This window comes from Nilaparvata lugens, chromosome 5, assembly GCF_014356525.2.
Source record: "Nilaparvata lugens isolate BPH chromosome 5, ASM1435652v1, whole genome shotgun sequence".
NCBI lineage: Eukaryota > Metazoa > Arthropoda > Insecta > Hemiptera > Delphacidae > Nilaparvata > Nilaparvata lugens.
Window position 1 is genome coordinate 24,248,932 of NC_052508.1, and position 24,000 is coordinate 24,272,931.

General features: G+C 36.2%; 1 protein-coding gene across 1 annotated transcript in view; it reads right to left on the reverse strand.

The window, feature by feature from the left end:
* The window catches only part of LOC120351296 (formylglycine-generating enzyme-like), a 46,610-nt gene extending 34,275 nt beyond the window's left edge, over nt 1-12,335 (reverse strand). The window contains 6 exon segments of the mRNA XM_039428007.1: nt 16-173; nt 1,067-1,076; nt 1,719-1,892; nt 6,546-6,717; nt 11,845-12,077; nt 12,079-12,335. Of these exon segments, the coding sequence (XP_039283941.1) occupies nt 16-173; nt 1,067-1,076; nt 1,719-1,892; nt 6,546-6,717; nt 11,845-12,077; nt 12,079-12,200 (869 nt within the window). The 5' untranslated portion in view covers nt 12,201-12,335.
* Between the last annotated feature and the right edge of the window lie 11,665 nt (nt 12,336-24,000).

A 24,000-nucleotide genomic window follows, 5' to 3' on the forward strand; every position in this document is an offset into this window, starting at 1 on the left:
CACAACTAGGAAATGGTTGGTACTGAAGCGGCACATCGAAAACCCAAATTGCCAGATGAGCTGTCTGGTGTGTTCTGACTTCTGGCAGCGCACCTATATCTGTAGCAGTAGCTCTTGTGGCACAAATACGAGCCACCCTTTTTCACCTTTTCTGTTCCGGTAGCAGGCCCTTTCTGAAAATAAAATATAAGCCAGTCAGTCAAGGGAGAGCTTTCAATCTGGACAATAGCATGCACATAATCTACGAAAGCACAATTTTGAATTTCTAACTCAAGAAAGTTGAGCTTAGTAGACTACTAAGAAGACGAACCCCTGAAGAAACGCATTGTTATGGGCGTTACAAAGCTTTTCTTGATTATAGTTAATTGAGACCGTTTTGATTTAAATTCGAATGCAATGACCATAATATAGTACTCCAGTTGTACCAGTATAGTATATTCGCACCTAGAGCAGAAAATGAGATTTTCCAGCTCGAAATCGGTTTTCAAGTCCGAGGCCGTAGGCCGAGGACTAGAAAAGATTGAGAGCTGGAAAAACATTTTTGCCCGTGGTGCGAACGATATTTTTCGCCACACTACAGGTATTGCTGACAAAATAAATAAAGAATACAAAATAAAGAATACTCGTTAAGCTATCGTACCTATCTCTTGATTTTAGTGGTAGAAGATTTGCAGTCAGGATTTCAGATTCTTTTAAAATATCACTTGGAATACCACAGTCATCTTCAAGCATTTTTAAAAATTCGGAATGCACTAATCAACAATAAATAATTGAATAAAACTGGTTGCGAAGCGAATTAGTTTGATTCGAAACTGGAACTGAAATCATGGCAACTTCAGCTGATGATGAAAGTGGACACTCGACCGATCTAGCGGATGACTTATTAACTACTTCCATGAGCGGCTGGAAAGAGACAACTTTCTGGCCTAGACCGGAAAAGAAACCCTTTTCTGACGTCGTCTGCAAACAAGGTCTTTCAGATCTACGTAGGGACTGGAAAACAGCTGCTTTCTGTGCAGTGTGGCGAAAAATAAGTAACTACATTGACCATCTATTGCAGGTGCACAGGCTCATATCTTCAACCTCGAGAAGTGAGCCAAAATCAAACAGCAAATATATATTTTCATCATGAAAAAAGTATTATACTTTACAAGTTGAGATTAAAAAGTAGAGAACTTTTAGTTTTGAATCTACGCGTTGGTTATACATTTTTTGAATCTTTTGAAAATAATGCAGATATTAATTTCAACAAAGATCGATGATCATTTTCACCTAAATCTCAACTGTTGACTGTAGCTGTAGCCTACTGAATAATTATTGACTTATCGATATGAGGTCCCTCTTTACTTTCCGCAACACTGGATTATCTCATTCATATATTTGGAAACCATTATCTTGATTGTTGATTGATTGATTGTTAGCCGTTGGAATAAATATTTTGATATGATTTGTAGGATTTGAGCCAATGATTTCACCTAACTTTTGAAATTTGTAGAGTTTCCTGAATACTTGCTCATGGAACTTTAGAGCCTTATTAAGTAAAATTATATATCTCATTACTGTAATCATTGCTCATTGGAACTCAGAATTTTAAAAATCTACATGTTTAAATAAGATGAAATTCTCCTTTATGCTTATGAGTAACATATCAAGAAGTCAGTAGGATGAGCATGTTATTCTTGTGTTCATAGTGTATGATGTAATCCTTACAGGTTTGCGCATGTTGTTTTGAGTGACGAACAGTCCACCAGTCCGAGGTCCATTCCCAGACGTTGCCAACCATGTTGTGCAGTCCAAAGCTGTTGCTGGCAAACTCATCGACTGGAGCAGTCGAAACAAACCCATCCTCCGCCGTGTTATTAACAGGAAACTCCCCTTGCCAAATGTTCATTCTAGAAAAAAAACAAAAAATCTATCAATTGGGAAATGAGAAGATTTGATTTGATATAAATATGATGTGCTTTTCCAAATCTGTGATATCGAATGATTTTATATAGTTAATTGAAAGAATAAGAATAAATACATATTGACAAATATGATGTTGTCAATACTCAGCATATTTGACAGCCATCCCGTCTTATTCTTCCAATTATGAGAAATATCACACATCTCCTCTCATACAATAACATTATTTTTAGATAAATTCTATTATTGTGGCATTCACTTAGAACTGCTATTGATCCTCATATAAGTATGCTTTGCAAAGAAGTTATATCAATTTATTGTATGTATAGATAAATTCTTTATTGTGCGATTCACTTTAATCTGTCAACAATCCTCATCACAGATAGCACCAGTGCTTCCCGTCCAAACGATAGACACCGTTTTCGGTGAATCTTACTGAAGATAGCTTGGAAATGTTTTTGAACAGTATCCTGCATGGGCCTATGTGATGATTTTCTATTAATAATAAAGATGGAAGTCACCCAATGGAATTATGGATCCCTAATTGAAAAATGTTTATTTTTTATTTATTTATACAATAAGTACATTATCAAAATGATGGGAGAGGAAAAATAAGGTAACCTTTTGCTATTCCTCTCCCAAATTTAGATAACACATAGTCCGAAGTAGGTTAAGTCTTGTAGTTCCTCAATTCACAGAATTTTCAGTCCTCAAGTATTTTCACAAAGTAGATTTTCAAATTTAGTTGCTTCAAAACTAACATAGAAAAATATTTAACATTATTATAACTAAAATAGGAAATATTCACATATTAAAAATATAATTTTGAAGAATTACCGAAAAATAATCATTATTGAACAATAATGAGCAATCAAAATCTATAGATTTCATTAAATGAGTATAGATTAATTAGTTTAAAAAATCCAGTGATTGATGGGGCAAAGATAGCCAAGAATCAAGTAATTGTGATTGAGCTTGAAATAGTTGATATAAAACCCAATTTAAAATGCAACATACAAGGGTTATAAATTAATTTATGAAACTAGCTTCTGCCTAGACGTAACAAGTAAAGTCAATTCTGACGTCAAGAATGTATTTTTTGGCTCATTCTCATCTCTTCTGGAGGGTCTCAACCCTTTTTGAATCTTCACTTTTGGCGTCACCGTAATTTACGATGAAGGAGGAAATTGAAGCTTCAGCCAGGAGGATACTCTTTATTCAGGAGAAAAGTGGCTCACACATATTTGAACAAGGGAATAGTTGTGTGTTATGAAAGAGAAAATTGTAGCTCTGACCAACTTGAAAATTCGTTTGAGAATTGCTTGACAAACCAGATGTTTATTGATAAGTATCGGCAAGTGCTTGAATTTTATAGAGGTTGCACAAGGCCAAAACAAACAAGCAAACGAGGTTAGGCATGTATTTGATGAAATCGAGGGCTATGCTTATGGACAGAGTTGATATTGTGGGAGGGAATTACACATTTCGTATGCATATGAGCTATGAGCTTCTCTAATTGCCTTCATCTCCAATTCGATACAATGTTAAAGTATATGTGTGATGCGCATGCCTACTGAACAAAAATTCACCCACGCCACCAATGATTTTACCAAAATATTTTAGAAAAAAATCATAGTGTACTGTCTTGAATTGGCCGATGATTACTTTTAAATTGTAATCGTACCGCAATTTATTAGATGTCCTTCGGATGAATAAAATATATTCAATAAATAAAACCTCAAGGTAATCAGCGATGACCTCCTGTGCGAAATAGCGGGATAAGGATATAACACAGATCAAACTGGGGTTTTGTTATTTAGGTACAGCGTTGTAATTGTAAGGCTGGGCACACACCGATTAGTCAAGACAAGACTACGTTTAGTCACAATACTTTACATAGTTGTTTATGACGCAACTCACACTGATTAGTCATTGCAATTATACATGTCTTAATAAGCAACTATGTGAAGTATTGCGACTAAAGTGTCTTGTTTTGTCTTGAATTGTCTTGACTAACTGGTGTGCGCCTAGCCTAATAAACGAGTATTTTGTTTTCTGAAACCATTAATAAAGTTTGATTTGAGATTTGGAGTAGTATACTCTAGTAGGATGATCCATTAGGATGCTCCAACAGCAGGAGAATGGTGTAACTATAACTATAGCTGGTCAGCTCGACTTGAAAGCAGTGGAAAGCGAGTAGACTTGAAATAAATAACTTTTAATGAATCGGCAATATTTTTCATACATACTCCTAGCAAGCTGAAAACTGAGCCTACACCTAGTATTACAGCGTTGCTAGCCCGTTGGGAATGCCATCCTACTAGAGCTAAAATCCTCTAATAATTCCTGAAGTGATGGTCAGACGTTATACATAGTTGAAATCGCAAGCATGAGAATATGCAATAGGTTTTGGAATGCCATTTCAATATTAAGTTTTATACACATGATCTCTATTAAAACATGTCTTGGAGCCTTTAATACAACCTAGGTGAAAAGTAAATTTCAAAATAGGATATTCTATATTCACATTAATTGGAAGATCAAATTCTGAAATGCATCAGCACAAACTTGCTAAGACTATCAAGGCTAAAATGAAATAAATCAATTGCTGTAATCATCAAAAAAGTAAAACAAGAATAAAAATGTTCATAAAAAATGTCTTAAAATTTTATGAAGAGATAGATTTGAGAGGAAAATTGGCGTGAAAAACAAATAATTGAGCTGAAGGACATGAAGGGAGAAGATTGAATTTCTGAAGCAGGTTGTTGATAGAAAGATTAGTTTTCATTCACTACACTCACAAGTTTTGATTGACGAACAATTGAATAATGTAGAATAACTTTTTATAGCAATTGTGGCTCTATTGACGTTGTGATAATGCTCTCAAATTCACCATGAATGACTATGAATAAAGCATGAATCATCAAAGTCGAGCATCAGAGTTCTGCTTATTAAACATATTATGTTATTATTATTATTATCGTTTTTTGTTACTGTTCCATGTGCCCTTATTGAAAGAAGTTTCAGACGAAAATGGAAAGGTAGAAAATTACACTTGAGACATAATGAAACAAATTTGACGTACCAATTTGTTGGAGTAACTAAAAAATAAAACATTATCAAATTATATTATTGGTATACTAAAAACTCAAGTCGAATGATATTACAGTCATTGTTTTATAGCATTACTGAGGAATGTGATAAATTTTACGTTGTATCAAAGTTGATAAATAGAGTCCAAATGTAGTGTTGGTATTTATGTAATAATTTAAAGCGTTTGAAATTATAAATTGGATTATCTGATTAACAATACTAGTGAATATCATTTTTTATGAATGACGCATATATTTCATTACTTACATGCGCATTTTAAATTGCCGACTTCTCAATATGCAACAAAACTACTTCAATAAATAGAAATAGAATTTCAATAAAATCGCCGACTTCAATAAATGAAATATATAATTATCTGCTACGCTGAAAATATTTATTTGATTAGGTAGCATATTGTAGACATTGGGCAAAATTGTATTTTTATAATGTTTTATTCGGTTGGCCTACTGAAGATTGCTTGTTTACATCTGCACAGTCGCTACTGAAACCCAAAATCCTGGCCAATCATTCATTGAAAAAGGGCAGCAGTACGGGGTTGAAGAAGGGCTTAAGTTATCTGCACTGTCTAATGACAAGGATATGAAAAAATGTTAAGTGTTCCGTAGATACCGTAGTCAATATTATTGTTCAATATTATAGTATTTAATAATATCAGGCCACAGTGTCTATGACGTGTTTATTACAGTTATGTGACCTAATGTTATAAGTAGGTACTGAATAACAATTAAAAATCAAAGTGCCCTTTTCAATACACAGTGTCCCACGAGAGGTGTAACAACCAAAGAATACATTTACAACAAAAATGTTCAGTAAAAGTTTATTATATCAACTTTAGTTTTCGCGATATATTGATAAATCGGTTGGGAGGAATTTACGATGAGATTTATATAATTTGATTGTTTGGTTGACGGTTTCTGAACTTTTTATGAGCGCTCAAAGTTGCATTCGCTCAAAAAATGCATTCGTCCAGTTCAAAGCCAAATTTCTAAAAGTTTGAACGCTCTTACAAAGTTCAAACCCGTCAACAAAGTAACAATTTATATGATTGGAAATTTCTTCCTCTTTTCAACCATATCATTAGAATTAGATTTCGACTGATGGTGTTTTTTTTAAATATCAAAAAATTGATATATCTTGAAAGCTAAGGTTGATGTAAGAAAATTTTACTGGACATTCTTGGTTGCAAATTTTATCTAGAGTCTATGAGCTTCGGCTGTTATACCTTTCGTGAGACATCTTGTATATTTTTATTTTTCATAAGATTGTAAACAAGAAAGAAAGCATTGAAAAAAATATAGAACTTCTCAAATTTTATCTAGAGTCTATGAGCTTCGGCTGTTATACCTTTCGTGAGACATCTTGTATATTTTTATTTTTATAACATTGTAAACAAGAAAGAAAACATTGAGGAAAGTAGGTACTATTATTGAAAAAATATAGAACTTCTAGGGACCGCATTGAAGAGATGCTGACTTGAAAACGTGAATCTCACTCTGAGTAGCTACTAGAATGGTTGTGGTATATACCTGTGCTTGTCGTTGGGCATCATTTTGTTGCCCCAGGGAAAGAGCCTCCTTTGCAGCGAGCTGCGACACGCGAACTCCCATTCGGCCTCGGAGGGGAGGCGCTTGCCGGCCCACTTGCAGTAGGCCACTGCGTCATGCCACGACACATGCACCACCGGGTGATTCATTCGATCTAAAGCAAAAGCAAGCTCTAAGCATATTGCATACTCTTTCATGACAGATTAATAAAGCGGCTCAAATGCAAATTAATCGCCATAAATCTCAGCTTCAGTCAGTAGTTTGTACAACCACAGCATATAGCACTTACACCTATTTTATACATTTTTAATTGAAAAATACAATAATTTATAAAACTTGCTAATTATTTTAGTATCTGGAGAGAAACAAAATAATCTAGATGAACACACTTCTCAGGAGTGTTGCGTTTCTTTGAAAATACAGAAATATTTGTAAGTTGAATAGGTTATTTTATTTTCTAATAATTTATTTACCGTGTCGATTAGCAGCTATATGCTATGACAGTACTACTGTATAATGAAGAATAGGATAACAAAAAAGAAAATTAGTATCGTCCTGAAAAGAATAATATAATACAAACGACATAATGTTAGCAGTCATTAATGTCGGATTTTACTATACCCCAAAAATATTGTAGGCTTATAAATAAATTACATGAATAGGCCTACTTTATAAGCAGGTTGAAATATATCTAAAACAATAAAATCTTTAAAAATCATGAGATATTATATTTTCCTACAGTTACCTTGAAAAGTGACGATTCCTGCACTGATTACAGAACGCAAAGATTCACTTTTCCGCTCTAGTGCGGGAAAAAAATTTTCTGCACTCCAGATTTGCAACTTGGCAACACAAAATAGTTGGTGGGTTATATGGAGGATTAGTGCACGAAAACAAAAATTAAGTTGGTAAAAATGACTGTGGTTAGATTTAGATAAGAATCATTTCAATGGCTACCCTACATTTATGATAAAAATCCCAATCTACAAATCCAAAACAAGAATAATGTTCATCTAAATCATAATTAAATAATCATCATTTACGAATTCTTTATTATTTTCATTAGAACATAAATAATAGTTCTTTTCTATTGATAATTATTATTTCAACTCCAAGAAATGAGAAAAGTAGCAAATATACATTATAAAATTCGAATTTTGAGGTTAAATGATTACCGTTCGATATTCATATAAATAAAAATAATAAAAAACATAACAATACTACAATAAATATTCTCTGTTGTCTAAGTTATTTTTATAAATATTTTTCCGTTTACTTTGAGCATTTTCTCGTTAATTTGTGCAAAAGTCTAAATCTCTGAATCGTGTTTCAGTGTAATTTTCGTGTAATTTTTAGCTGGATGAAACAAACTTAGGTACGATTCTTCCCGCTAGGTCGCGCGCTTGTCGGTTCAGCCATCATTTGATGGATTTCAGCCATCATTTTACCCATAATCATTCAATCAACCACTTCTCATATTCAATGTTAACTGTAGGGAAAATTAAATGTGAAATACGTGCGCAAAATTCCTCTGCTGCACTCAAGAAGCCACTCCGCCCTCGCCTACGGCTCGGGCATAAACGTTTCTTTCGGTGCAGCAAACTGTCACTTTGCGCACTAGTTGCACAAATAACTATAGTAGTAGTTGCTTTGGCTTACAAGTGCGTGGGCGATTTAAGAGCTGGCAGTAGAATTTGGCCAAAGCCGTCAATTCAGTCCAATGAGATAAATAATGTAAAAACAATCATATCATTCATATGGTTTGGAACACATCACGTCTACAGTTTACATAGGGTCTTCGGAGATAAAGTATTTTGTAAATGACTTTTTGGTCCATCTTGAATGATTACTTTTTGGGAAGCATTTGGATACCTTCAGCATATGGTTTGACAACCAGTTGACAGTCACTTTCGGTCTGTCAAATGTATTGTTGAGGCCGCAAACACCAAGACATTTTAAAAAACTCCATGCTTTCCTACTGGAGTGTTAAAATCTAGGACTTTCTACGATACTCATCCAAGCCATGTAGCAGGTCAGATGCTATTTCAGTCCTTCCACATCTCTGGTAATCCTGGTACTGTCTTTCACTATCTTCATTCCACCCTGGGATAAACTCCCTTCTGTAGCCCCTTGGTATGTACTTCTAGGCTGTCGCGATCAGCATTCCAACAAACCTACCATAGTTTTCAGCTCTTGGACTAATCCAGCTCATATTTTTCTCCATATCAGAAGTGAAACCTCTCCAGTTGGCTTTTTTTGAAATTCCATCTAGCTCTGGATTTTTATTGAGCCAATGGGATCTGAGTGCCAACTTTCAGTATGACTGGCTGTGAGGAAAGTTGAATCTCACTACTTGTCTTGTAGGTAAATGAACACCATTAGTATCGTTAAACACAAAACATAAATCCGGATTAGTTTCAGAAAGCCACCTGCTGACCTGAAAGTTCTTCTATCCTTTGCATCAAAAATAAAACTAGTATTTGCACTCTCAGACCAAAAAGTCAGTTAGCTCCATTGGAATAAGTGGAGGTGTAGCCCCATTCATTATGATGGCTGTTAAAATCGCCAGCATAATGTGGGATGTTCAAGTACTGGAAGGCCACATCTCAGCTGGGGGCTTATAGATGTTGACAATTCTTATTCCGGCAACTTATACAGTCACATTTTGAATATTATTACGAGTATCAGCTTAAACCAAAACAGCATTCTTCATATGTTTCCAAGTATATATTGTCACAACATAGTGTTCATGATATGTGGCACCCAGAAATTCAAAACCAGAAATCTCACCCCTGCTCTTCAACTGGTCAGGATCCCCTGGAGGAGGAGGAGAACATCAATGTTATGGTTATTTGAAAATCTACTCAAGTAATCACTTTTTGATCTGATAATTCCTTCCACATTTATTTGGCAGATTCGGACAAAAGGCCCAATAATCTTTGTCAACTGGCCCTGACAAGGGCCGTTTTCATATGTCCTATTTCATTACACTATTTGGCCAAGAAATCAAATGACAGCTTGGCGGCCAGTCGCTGTTACTCGTTAGCACCACCCGGGAGACACGTGTGAATTAGAGATATCACGGGCACGAGCAATGTTTACACCCCACTGTCCATGAATAAGAGCGTCAAGAGTTCCAAAAGTTCCAAATCTCTTGAGAGATTTTGCTGCGCTATTGTTCATGTGAACTGGATCTTCCTGCTCCATCATCACGATGAGCAGCTAGTGTTCTCAGCTTTCTTCAACTATGTACCTCCTGTTTGAGTTTAACAAAGCTTTTCCACTGAGGACTTTGGAACACATTGTGAAAAGTCATTCATCACCCTGGATTAGCCATGACTTACGAAATCTGAGGGACCTGGTTTATAAAAGATTTCGGCAAGATGGTGACTCAAATGCAGCCTACTTGAGACTGAGAAATGACTATCGTCTTGAGGTTGCAAAGGCAAGGCTTGCATTCAATGCTGGCATTATCCGTGGGGCACCAAACAAGTGTTTGGCAGCATGGAAGATGATTCGGAGTGAGACGAAATTATCTGCTCCCGCATGTGTTCAACAATCACTGGGTGGACTCCATCCAGCAGATCCGAGAGCGGATTGCGGCATCACCGGAGACATCAACAACACCACTGAGGCTGCTGGAAGACAACGGGCGACCACCAGCGGCAGCCTTCGCTTGGCATGGAGTGACTTGTGAGGACATCCTCAGGATCTCATCCAGGATGAGATGTATGTTAATACAATACTTACATATTGTATTAACATATCAATATTGTATAACATACCTGTCTCAATCACTATTTCCAGGCCAGCTAAAATTGGCAGAGGTGATACCTGTGTTCAAAAAGGGTAATAGGGGTGACCCTAATAATTATAGGCTCATTTCAATTTGCCAATTTTGTCCAAAATATTTGAAATAGTGATAGCTGAGCAACTCTATGTATTTTGTGAGTTGAATAATCTGTTTTCAGGTACACAGTTTGGCTTCAGAGTGGGGAAATCAAAAGTGGAGGCTGTTGAATATATTGTTCCTACCTGGAGGGACGTGAGCAGATAGTGCTGGCGAATGGTGTGAGGTCTCAAGTTAGATCAGTGAGCTGTGGGCTCCCCCACGGCTCTGTGCTGGGGCCTCTCCTGTTTCTGATTATGATTAATGATGTTGCCCTTTTCAGAGACAGGACTGTTCTGTGTTATGCTGATGACACCTCAATGTTGCATATCAGTGAGACATGGCTGACCTGTGCAGAATGATGTGAGCTTCTGAGAGGGCTGTTGCGTACTGTTTTCGAGCTAATCTTTTCCTTCTCAATGGCGAGAAGGACCAAAAAATTGAGTTTGACCTCAGGAACGGAGAGCTATATGATTTCGCTCAAGTGGAGCTCCTTGGCTTCACTCTGTACTATAAATTTTCCTGGGGCGGGCACATTCAGGTAGTCTGCGGCAGGTTGAGTAGGGTGCTGTTCTTGCTGAGGAGGAGATGTAGCCTATACCAGAGGCCCATCTCTGCATTTGTTATTTTGCCTTCTTTCCAAGTATGATGGGGCATATGGTATCACCTTGTGGGGTGGTGCCTCTGAGGTAAAAGATATACTGCTGGTGCAGAAAAAGGCCATCCGGATTCTTTTTAGGGCCGAATTTTTAGCACATTTTAAGCCTCTCTTCGTGAGTGAGAAAATTCTCACTGTTTTCAATCTTTTCATTTACAGGTCATGGTTAGCTATAAAGGTCTTCCACAGTGTCCATACTCTGCCTACCAGGGTGATGTGATGTGCATGACCATGAAGCAGGATGAGGCTGGGCCTGCCATATTGTAGATAGGGGAGGACCCAGAGCAGTCTCATCTACCAGTCAGTTAGAATTTTGGACAAGCTGCAAGTTTCAGCCAGGACTCTGCCTGAGACGGTTTTGAAGAGGAGACTGAGGGCTTTCCTTCAGGAGAACCCCTTTTATTATCTGGAGGAGTTCTATGATTGTGATCCTGAGACTGTGAGTAGATATTTATTGCCTTAGTCTTGCTGCTCAGTATGTCTCGTTGCATGCTATGTGTTTTGACTTGTAACTTTAGTTCTTGACCTGTGTCATGTCAGTTTTTTTGTATTGTTCTTGACTTGTTCACTTGTAGAAGATTGCTACCTCGTACTGTCAATGAATTCAAAGCAAGCTGCGGCCGGCTATTTCTTATCATCATAGAATGTAAATCGTCTTTGAATTGTGAGTTGTGAAGTAAATTAACTGCACATAACATATAAATGATAAAAATTTCTACTGCTATTCTACTTACCTTTTACATTCGAATCTGGACCTTCGGGATTTCTCCAGCTGCTAGCTTTGACAGGAAGCCACCAGGGAGCACCCGCAACGGCTTGCGATATTGTTGATTTTATCTTCTCACTAATAAGGGGTTCAAAAACAAACGAATCACCAAACTTCTCAGCTTCTGTAATGTAGTTTGTATCATCAACAAACTGTTTGAATTGTGCATTGTTTACTTCATGGACATCCATAAAAAATTGTCAACTGTAACTTTCTTTCGGGACTTTCACCATCGGCCACAACTATGGGGTCATCAGTCCCCATATAAAACTGCTTACCCCTGATAAGAACCATTTTTTCTCCTTTTGATTGTTTTTGCTTCATGTATGGCTTTAATATATTTTTAAAAGTGAATCTGAAACAATCATTACTTGCACTAATAGAATCAAACTCTACATCTGATAACAATCTATCACGTTCACTGAAACAAACTTGCTCTTGTGTTTCAGAATTTCCTGACACATCTCTGGTAATCCTGGTACTGTCTTTCACTATCTTCATTCCACCCTGGGATAAACTCCCTTCTGTAGCCCCTTGGTATGTACTTCTAGGCTGTCGCGATCAGCATTCCAACAAACCTACCATAGTTTTCAGCTCTTGGACTAATCCAGCATATTTTTCTCCATATCAGAAGTGAAACCTCTCCAGTTGGCTTTTTTGAAATTCCATCTAGCTCTGGATTTTTATTGAGCCAATGGGATCTGAGTGCCAACTTTCAGTATGACTGGCTGTGAGGAAAGTTGAATCTCACTACTGTCTTGTAGGTAAATGAACACCATTAGTATCGTTAAACACAAAAACATAAATCCGGATTAGTTTCAGAAAGCCACCTGCTGACCTGAAAGTTCTTCTATCCTTTGCATCAAAAATAAAACTAGTATTTGCACTCTCAGACCAAAAGTCAGTTAGCTCCATTGGAATAAGTGGAGGTGTAGCCCCATTCATTATGATGGCTGTTAAAATCGCCAGCATAATGTGGGATGTTCAAGTACTGGAAGGCCACATCTCAGCTGGGGGTATAGATGTTGACAATTCTTATTCAGGCAACTTATACAGTCACATTTTGAATATTATACGAGTATCAGCTTAAACCAAAACAGCATTCTTCATATGTTTCCAAGTATATATTGTCACAACATAGTGTTCATGATATGTGGCACCCAGAAATTCAAAACCAAATCTCACCCCTGCTCTTCAACTGGTCAGGATCCCCTGGAGGAGGAGGAGAACATCAATGTTATGGTTATTTGAAAATCTACTCAAGTAATCACTTTTGATCTGATAATTCCTTCCACATTTATTTGGCAGATTCGACAAAAGGCCCAATAATCTTTGTCAACTGGCCCTGACAAGGGCCGTTTTCATATGTCCTATTTCATTACACTATTTGGCCAAGAAATCAAATGACAGCTTGGCGGCCAGTCACTGTTACTCGTTAGCACCATCCGGGGACACGTGTGAATTAGAGATATCACGGGCACGAGCAATGTTTACACCCCACTGTCCATGAATAAGAGCGTCATGAGTTCCAAAAGTTCCAATCTCTTGAGAGATTTTGCTGCGCATATTGAGTTCATGTGAACTGGATCTTCTTGCTCCATCATCACGATGAGCAGCTAGTGTTCTCAGCTTTCTTCAACTATGTACCTCCTGTTTGAGTTTAACAAAGCTTTTCCACTGAGGACTTTGGAACACATTGTGAAAAGTCATTCATCACCCTGGATTAGCCCTGACTTACTAAATCTGAGGGACCTGGTTTATAAAAGATTTCGGCAAGATGGTGACTCAAATGCAGCCTACTTGAGACTGAGAAATGACTATCGTCTTGAGGTTGCAAAGGCAAGGCTTGCATTCAATGCTGGCATTATCCGTGGGGCACCAAACAAGTGTTTGGCAGCATGGAAGATGATTCGGAGTGAGACGAAATTATCTGCTCCCGCATGTGTTCAAAATCACTGGGTGGACTCCATCCAGCAGATCCGAGAGCGGATTGCGGCATCACCGGAGACATCAACAACATCACTGAGGCTGCTGGAAGACAACGGGCGACCACCAGCGGCAGCCTTCGCTTGGCATGGAGTGACTTGTGAGGACATCCTCAGGATCTCATCCAGGATGAGATGTATGTTAATACAATACTTACATATTGTATTAACATATCAATATTGTATAACATACCTGTCTCAATCACTATTTCCAGGCCAGCTAAAATTGGCAGAGGTGATAGTAGAGGTAAAAATAAGAAGAAAGTTCTCATAAACATATATCCATAAACGCTTCATTAGCGAGCTATACATGGGTTATGTCGCATGTGATTGACAGGTCGCAACATGCTGCTAGCATCTTCTGTGACCTGTCAAAAGCTTTTGATTTGTGAATCACGAGATATTACTGAAAAAGTTAAGCTATTATGGAATACATGGCACCGCTCTAAAATGGTTCAGTTCATACCTTTATAATAGGCAACAATGTGTGAGAGATAAATTGTCCGCTAAATCTTCTTCATATGCTTTAGTCCCAAATGGAGTCCCTCAGGATCCGTACTAGGACCTTTGCTTTTCTTAGTATATATTAATGATCTGACAAGTGCTGCACCTGATATAAGATTAATTATGTATGCAGATGACACAACTGCTCTGGCAACAAGCCCCGATCACATCACTCTTGCAAGTAAATTGAAGAGTGCACTGTCAGCAATGTCAAAGTGGTTTGAAGCAAACGGTCTATCGTTAAACTATATAAAGCCATCTTATTCAATTTAGCTCTGCTCGTAATCAAACAGCAGTGAACAGAGTACTCTTCCAATAATTGAAGACAGTGTTGAAGTGTCCTCTTCAACAAATTCCTGGGACTTATAATAGATCAGAGTTTTACTTGGAAGGAGCATATTCAGGTCCTTGCAAAAAAACTAAATCAAGCTTATTTTGTAACTCTCACCCTCCTCTCATTCACTAGACAAAAGCACTCTATTGGCCGTCTACTACGCATATGTCTACTCATATCTAAGCTATGGAACCATTTTCTGGGGAAATTCTGTTGATAGCGGTAAAATTTTATAATCCAGAAAAAATAATAAGAGTCATTTGTGGATTGAGATCAGAGATTCTTGCAAGCATTCTTCAAAAACCTAAACATTCTAACGCTACCATCTATTTATATCTATCAATTGTTGGTTTTTGTTAAACAGAATTAGATAAATTCAATTTTGCACAGATATCACGGGTATAATACACGCAATAGTAGTCTCATTGCTTTTCCAGTACATAGACACACAGCTCTAGAAAAAACTCCATTCTACTCTGGAATACGTTATTTTAATAATTACCTGCAGCCATCAGAAATCTAGATTCAATAAACAAATTCAAACTAACAGTCAGAAAAATGCTAGTAGAAAAAGCCCTATACTCTGCTGCCGAATTTAATTTGTGAAAAGGGCTGTAGAGTGTAACTCAACTTTTTGTGACTTTCATTTCCATGTGAATTTGATGAGATACATCATAGAGTGTATTTATTTATTTTACTTTTAAGAAGTTAGAACTAAGTCTTTTAGATATAATTTTTTTCTAGTATTGACATGTCACCAGTCAAATGAGTGTTACTCAAAATTGATGTAATGTGACGATAAATAATGAATGAATGAATGAATAATACAGGGTGAAAGATTTCGCCTGGAATTCAGTTCCTCTGGTGAAAAACACCAATGCTGAATTGTTGGGGACTAGTTTTTAAAAAACGTATGGTGGATTAATATGTAAAAAAATCTGAAAAATTGAATAAAACTAGTCTGGAAGCTGTAGTATGAGTAGTTTTTGAGAAAAAAGTTAAAATATGCAAGAAATCTACATAGAAAAACACAGACTTCTATGTTTGATGCCCAATAACTTTCTTTAATGACCAGTAAACATATAATTTTTTGAAATAACAATCGTAGATAATTAAATTCTGAAAAGAATGATGTAAGCTGTGTAAACTAATTTTAATAATAGTTGAATAAAATGTATTCTTATGTAGTACATTACACCACAAAAATTTGCTGTTTTATGAGGAGAGAACTAATAGCTCATAGGTTGTAGCTGATTGCAAATAAAATATTCGGTTTTTTATGAAAGTTTGATTCCTATATGAAAGTAGCATATTATCTAAATGACATTAAACTTATACCAAAAGACTAAAGATGATGATCAAAGTGACCTCCATTGTTCTTAATGCATATGTTCAGACATCTTCTCATCGATTGTTGGACCCGTTCAAATATTCCAGGAGTCTGCTTTAATTATCATTCCTATCCTGTTCAAATTCTTAATTGGAGTTCTTTAATTGTATCAATCGGAGTATTGTATACTAAGGTTTTCAAGTGTCCCCAAAGATAAAAATCCAAAGGATTCAAGTGTGGTGACCTAGCTGGCCATGGTACTGGCCCACCTCGGCCTATCCATTGATTTGGAAACCTGTGATTCAGGTGTTCCTGTTTACGAACAGCACACTGAAGTGTGCTGGAGCTCCATAATGCATAAACCAATGTATTGGCGCAACTGAAGAGGTACATCTTTAAGTAAGATAAATAGCTCCTCTCTCAAAAAGTCCAAGTAGATTATGCCATTAAGCCTGGGAGAAAGCTCACACAGAAGTAGATGATCTCCTATGATTCCTGCCCAAATGTTTACTGGAAACTGATGTTGTGGACGATTAGGATTGATGGCATGAGGATTGTCAGCTGCCCAAATTTGTTGGTTGTGGACGTTAACGATAGCAGCTCTTGTAAAGTGTGCCTTGTCGGTAAATGAAACGGTTGTTTAAAAGTTTGGGTTAACAGGTTTTTCTAAAAACCATCGGCAAATACCAGCACGGGGAATACAGTCTCATGGCAATAGAGTATGAACTTTCTGGAGGTGGTATGGATGTAATTGTTGCTCTTTTAGGATCCTCAAGCTAATAGATTGATTGACATTAAACTGCACTGATTATTCTCTCGTGTTCTTCTCTGGATCTTCATAATTTCATCAAGAACTTGTTCCTTCAACTCAACAGTCCAAGTGGATCGGGGTCTGCCTGCATAAATGTGCTCTTTGGACATCAAAGAACCTGTTTCAGACAGACGTTGATGAATAGTGGCAAAAACCTCGAACTTGGACATACTCGGTTAGGAAAGTTTTCTTGATACAAACGTCTTGCTTCAGTTCTATTACTGTGTCCCATCCCATACATAAAATGCACGTCAGCTAATTCAGAGTATGAATAATGTCTGAAGTGACCTGCCATTTTTAAAAAAATTAACACTCAACACAAAAAAGCAAAGTGAAATGGTTACAAATAACTGGTTAATAGATTAAACAGAAAACACAGTGTGGTTACAGTAGGCCTAACTTACAGTTTGTTGTTTTGTTCAACAGTGAGCTAAAATATTTCTGAAAATGATTCTCAGCTGATAATTTCTTTTGAATATTTTCTTATTTAGAACAAAATAGATTAGCTGTTTTGGAACAGCTGTTATTCAAATCCATGTTTTATTTGCAATCAGCTACAACCTATGAGTTATTAGTTCTCTCCTCATAAAACAGCAAATTTTTGTGGTGTAATGTACTACATTAGAATACATTTTATTCAACTTTTATTAGAATTTAGTTCACACAGCTTACATAATTCTTTTCAGAATTAAATTCTCTACAATTTTTATTTCAAAAAAATTTTTGTTTACTGGTCATTAAAGAAAGTTATTGGGCATCAAACGTAGCGGGAGCGCATTTCAGCGGGAGCGCAGCTGGAGTTTACCATTTCAACGAATAATAATTTACATCCTTCGGAATAACCACAATCTGAAAGTTTCCTATCCGATGACGACGTCACGATTTGGAGATATGGCAGTAGATGTTGGCTTCAAAGGCTAGACTTCCCCGTGTCTATTCTATAACTGGTCTAAGGATACTACCATATCACCACATCATGACGTCAGCATAGAATAGAAAACTTTTCTGCAGCTTTTGTTTATATTGTTTTCGCCACACTGCACAGAAAGCAGCTGTTTTCCAGTCCCTACGTAGATCTGAAAGACCTTGTTTGCAGACGACGTCAGAAAAGGGTTTCTTTTCCGGTCTAGGCCAGAAAGTTGTCTCTTTCCAGCCGCTCATGGAAGTAGTTAATAAGTCATCCGCTAGATCGGGCGAGTGTCCACTTTCATCATCAACTGAAGTCGCCATGATTTCAGTTCCAGTTTCGAATCAAACTAATTCGCTTCTCAACCAGTTTTATTCAATTATTTATTGTTGATTAGTGCATTCAGAATTTTCAAAAATGCTTGAAGATGACTGTGGTATTCCAAGTGAAATTTTAAAAGAATCTGAAATCCTGACTCCAAATCTTCTACCACTAAAATCAAGAGATAGGTACGATAGCTTAACGAGTATTCTTTATTTTGTATTCTTTATTTATTTTGTCAGCAATACCTGTAGTGTGGTGAAAAATATCGTTCGCACCACGGGCAAAAATGTTTTTCCAGCTCTCAATCTTTTATAGTCCTCGGCCTACGGCCTCGGACTTGAAAACCGATTTCGAGCTGGAAAAATCTCATTTTCTGCTCTAGGTGCGAAATATACTATTTCTATCCGATGCTGACGTCACGATATGGTGATATGACAGTAGATGTTGGCTTCATTGACTTTCAGTATGAATATACAATGGGCCGTGTCTATTCTATAACTGGTCTTAGTTTGATCTAAGGAAGATGCCCTTGATTACCCATTACCAATTCCCATGAAAAGTAGTTGATTGATTCCTCGTCGTTAAAGTTGACTAAATTTTGTTAATACAAAATGCATTGAAGACAAAGCATTATTATAGTGAGGTCTACGAAATGATGACAGTATGTTTGATTGACAATAGTGTTGCTATCCTTTTCTGTCATTTGACAGAAATATTACACTTTTACTTTTGACAGTGACTATACAGATGAAACAAACAATTTTTAGTTGCCATGTTTTTTCCACATTCTAGCAAAATACTTAAGTTGACAAGTCATAAAATTAATTTAAAAATGTATTTTTGAACGGATACTTACTTACTTTGATATTGAATCCTTCATCGTTGGCTGGGATGATTGGATAGACTGTTTCAAGGAAGATGAGGGGTACGTCCCCTCAGATTCTGATAAGGCCATGGACCTCATTTGAGAAAAAATGCTCATCTCCAGTTCCATCAGCAAATAGATGAGCCGCTATACCAGTCGCTCCTTTATAGTGCGTTTGAAAATATTTTCTTCAGCATATTACACACTTCAGAGACTGAAGCTGATTGCACAATTTAAGAGCCGCCATGTGAAAGCTCCTTTGAGTCCTTGTCATTCTGCTAGAGTATATCCAAATTCCCTGCACCTCGCGTTTGGTGAACATGTAATTACTCCTTTTCTTCAGACTGTCCACTTTGTCTTTTACATATTGTAACAGCACATTTTTAAGATGACCAAATTCATAATAGAATCAATTAATTTTGAATGAGAGCGGAGCGGGAGACTAATTGCCCTAGTCATGCCCTATACCAACCTCGTAGAGCAAAACTTCCTCTCCCTCTAATCCTTATCCTCTGGCTATGCGATAAGATTGAGGCAAATTGAATACTAGCCAACAGGACATTTTTATATTTAATGTCTTTACCTGAGCAGTCTGCGCTTGCCTGTCAGTTGTATCGGTTGATGACTTCTCGATTTCTCATCCCTATGCGTGTGATTCTTCTTGTATGCACAAAGTAGGAGAACACTCCTCTTCTCTGTGTTGTACAGGAGGTCAAAAAATAATTATTAAAAGGAAAAGTGATTGTGCTACGTTGACCTGAAGGACGAAATTTGGTGAGTGAGACTAGAACATTTTTTCAATTTGCATGCTTCATTCTGAAAAAATAGCCATCCCTGAATCCTCCTTATAATTTTTAAATACTGTCTTATGTTTTATCCAAATCTATCCCAGCTTTCAATTACCTCAATATTTCATTCATTTTCCTATTTTTAAAAGATTATGTCCCAACCCCATCAAATTTCAATACTCATTCAAGTTTTGTTCAGTTGAAATACAACTTTAAATCATGTCACATGCTGAAACTTTTAGCTATCCGGTTGATTTTGCAATCAAATTGGAATATTAATAATTTATTCCAATGAAAACCCTTAGCACAGAATACAACATTTATATATATATATATATATATATATATATAGATATATATATATATATATTATATATATATATATACATTTCATATTATGCTGTATTTGTATTCTGTGCCCTTAGGTAGAGAAACTGTGACAAAGTGGCGCCACGAACAGAATTTTTTACTTTCCTTGCCCTATAACCATAGGTAAGGAAAGTATTGCTCTCCAATAAAAATTAAGGTACCCTAATTTCAAGTTTTCTATACGTTTCAAGGTCCACTGAGTCCAAAAACATGATTTTTGGGTATTGGTCTGTGTGTGTGTGTGTGTGTGTGTGTGTGTGTGTGTGTGTGTGTCTGTGTATGTGTATGTCTATGAACATGATAACTCTATTCCCAATTAACTGATTACTTGAAATCTATAAGGTCCCTATACCATGATGCGAGGCTCGCTCACAAAGTAGAAGGAATCAGAGAGAACATTTTTACCGGTTATTGTTACGCCTAATGTGCAGTATCAATATATACCGGTAGAAAGTGCTTGTATATGCAAATGACGATTTCCGTCTGAGCTGGATTAGTGCTGTTGTAGGGGCACGTAGTGGAGAGTCATTGGCATCCTACACTTCACTCTCCTATCAAACAAACCAGTTCACACCACTCTCTCCCCCCAGCAAAACAACTCCTGGCAGCATTCTTGAGGCTTGAGGCCTGCATGTCATTGTTTTGCTAATAATACATAGACTGGAAATGCTTTATTTCTTATTCTAATCACTTGCTACTCTCAACTCTCCAGATTGCAAAGTGGATTAATTTTTATTTGTAATCAACAAGAACAGAAAACAATAAGAAGTGAATCAGTGGTCAGATAAAGAATTGTCCTTTATAAAAATGTAGCATAATCCAAAATTTATTACATTATGTACTTCAATTCAATAATTTTAAATCTATCCAATATAATCCACAATTGCGATTTTGAACTTGGAAATTGAGAAAGAGCATGGAATAATTTTCATTATGACATGTTCTTGAGGTGCTGTGCAATGCAGTATTATATTCTTCCATATTGTTCTAAAATGATTATAAAAATTATGTCAGCTGCTCATCAACAATTATATTGTTTCAGTTACTTTTTTTTTCATTGAATAGCCAAAGATTGTTAACCTTTTCCATGGACTGTTCCCAGTGGAAAGTTCCAATTTTTCATATCAACTATAAATGCCGGTAGGCGAGCCGACGAGCAGGAGATTGTGGAAGACAAATTAATTTGAAAATTCAATGAATTTCCCTCATTATAAACTTATAAGAGCCACTATCTTCTTAGCATTCAGTAAAATAATATCCAGTTTCATTCTATATCTGATAAGGAGGAAATTGATTGATACTCTTCAAAAAGATTTACCTACCAGAGTACTACAACTGTTGGAGGGGATTTCTGAATTATTGGGGAAGGCCTGCCGATGTTACTGATCTCTTAAAGCGAATTGAAGAACTAACTGTTAGTCACCCACTTTACCCCCCCCCCCTTCGCACCCACACAACATTGCTGGTCACCCATTTAGCGCAACATTAGATCACTGAACTCTATACTGGAATGGACTAGCAGCACAAAGAAAGTGAGGCAGCTGGTAAAGATAGGCAACCCGCATTGCTGTGGGATTTGTTATTTTGTAATACATTGGCTCTTATGGAAAAATGCATTGCACAGTTTCAATTTCTATTTTATTTCTATATTTTATGTCTTATTCCATGGAAGCGTTATTTTTCCTTATTAAGCAGTTCATTGTTAACTTTTTGAGAGCAAAAATAATGGAATAGGTTGAACATGAATGAAGAAAAGATTTTTTTTCATTTGTGACTGCAGTAGTTTTAGTATTGTCAACTTTTCACAAGCAAGGGAATAACTTTGGGCCAGATTTCAGAGAAGCGTATCATTAATTTATTTTTATTTATTTAACAAGGACAAATATAAACTGTCATGAAATGGTTGGGAATGAAAAAACAGGCTCATAGTCCTTATTATTGCAATCCTGAGTTTTGTTTGTACACAGTCCAAAGGAGGGCTGTGTTCAATTGAAACTATTAATCACAGTCTTATGTTTATTTTGATAGGATATACTATTGTTTTTTGGATTATATGATTTATTGTTAAAGGAAAGATTATGATTTATTGTTTAAGAATATCTCAATTTAATGATATAGGCCTACTTACAGCAGGCTATGATGTAGAATTATGTAGGTGTGCATTGGTGTAATTTCAAATCATGTGAGAGTGGGAGTTTCAGAAATGGAGCAAATAACGAGGAAACATTTTATTATATTATATGACTATGATAAGCAAAAAGTAAAATATGCTACATAATTACCAGAGTAAAATGAACAATTTGAAATTAAAAGGTTTCAAAAATTAATTACAATTCAGCTGATAACAATCTCATATTTTTAAAATAAAAGTAGGTAAATAAAATGAATTATGTGGACTCATGATGATTCAATAACACAGGATTATTGAATATGTAATGATAGCAATATACTAGGTATTCTGATAACATTTCAAATCATGTAAGTGTGGGAGTTTCAGAAATGATGCAAAGAAATCTATGAAAAACATTTATATTAATAATGTATTATAATTATGACCATATGATAAGCAAACAGTAAAATATGCTGAATAATTATTATAATATTGTAAATTGAACGATTATTTATTTGAAAGGGAAAGGTTTCAAAAATTAATCACAATTCAGCTGCAATATCAATATCATATTATCAAAATAAAAGTAGGTACCTAAATAAATTATGTCATCTCATGATGAGCACAGAATATTATTAATCATTTGTATTTATTCTTTTTTGAATAAGGATTAATTTTTCTTCAACATGTTTTTTATTTTAGATGCTATAAAGTAGGCCTAAATTTTCAATTAGCATAGAAACTATCACTGTATACTAGGAATATAACCAAATTTGTTGTTTTATTTTTGGTCAAATAAACTGATCAATATAGAAAAAAGTATTGGAAATAATGTAAACAAAAAGGTTTCATTAAATTAATTAATAGATTAAAAATTGTTGACTTTCCTGTGAAATGGTTTCATTTCCTTCAACATGCCCATTCTTGCATCCTAATGCAACACAATACATCACCATTTCTCGGTCGTATTTTTATTCAATTCTACGCATTTTATGACAATACATCACAATATTTAAGAAAAAGGTTGTGATCTAATACTGATAGCCCTAATACTCATTCAAATCCGTTTTTCAACTTTGAAAATGAAAAATCGTACTCAAGAGCTGCAACAACCTGCTTAAATGTATGAGTACGAGAGAGAAGGGAATCCCACACGGTAGGCCTGCCTCACTCACTTCGCCTTACACACTTTTGGCTGTAGCTTAGCATTGGACAGCCCGTTCCAGTTGTATAGAGTTCACTGCATTAGATACGTCCTCTGCTTTCTTCACTGTGTACAGGTTAGTATAGTGAGGTCCCGTTATAATGGCAGTGTGTTATTTGCAATGGTATTGCTTTCCTTGTCTATCATTCAACAAAGCAGATGATGCTATCTCTTTCACGCATTGCGATGTTGCCACATCGTTTATTAAACAATGTAGAAATTCAACTAATTGACAAATATTTTATCCCAATCATGTAAATTTATTATTACATCTTTTAAAAATATTTTCTTGACAAATAAAATTGATTAACTATTTCAACAATTATCAGCAACGATTATCAGCATGATGGCAGAATAGATGCAGATGTTTCGAGTCGGATAAATACTGGTGGATGAATGGAGAGAGCTGACTGGTGTACTCTGTGACAGAAGATGCCTGTGCACATTAGGGGAGGTATATAAAGCTGCAGTGCGTTCAGCAATGCTGTATGGAGCAGAGTGCTGGCCGCTCATAAAACAGCAGGAAGATAAACTCCATGTGGCAGAAATGAGAATGTTGAGATGGGCGGGGGGAGTTAGTAGGCTGGACCACA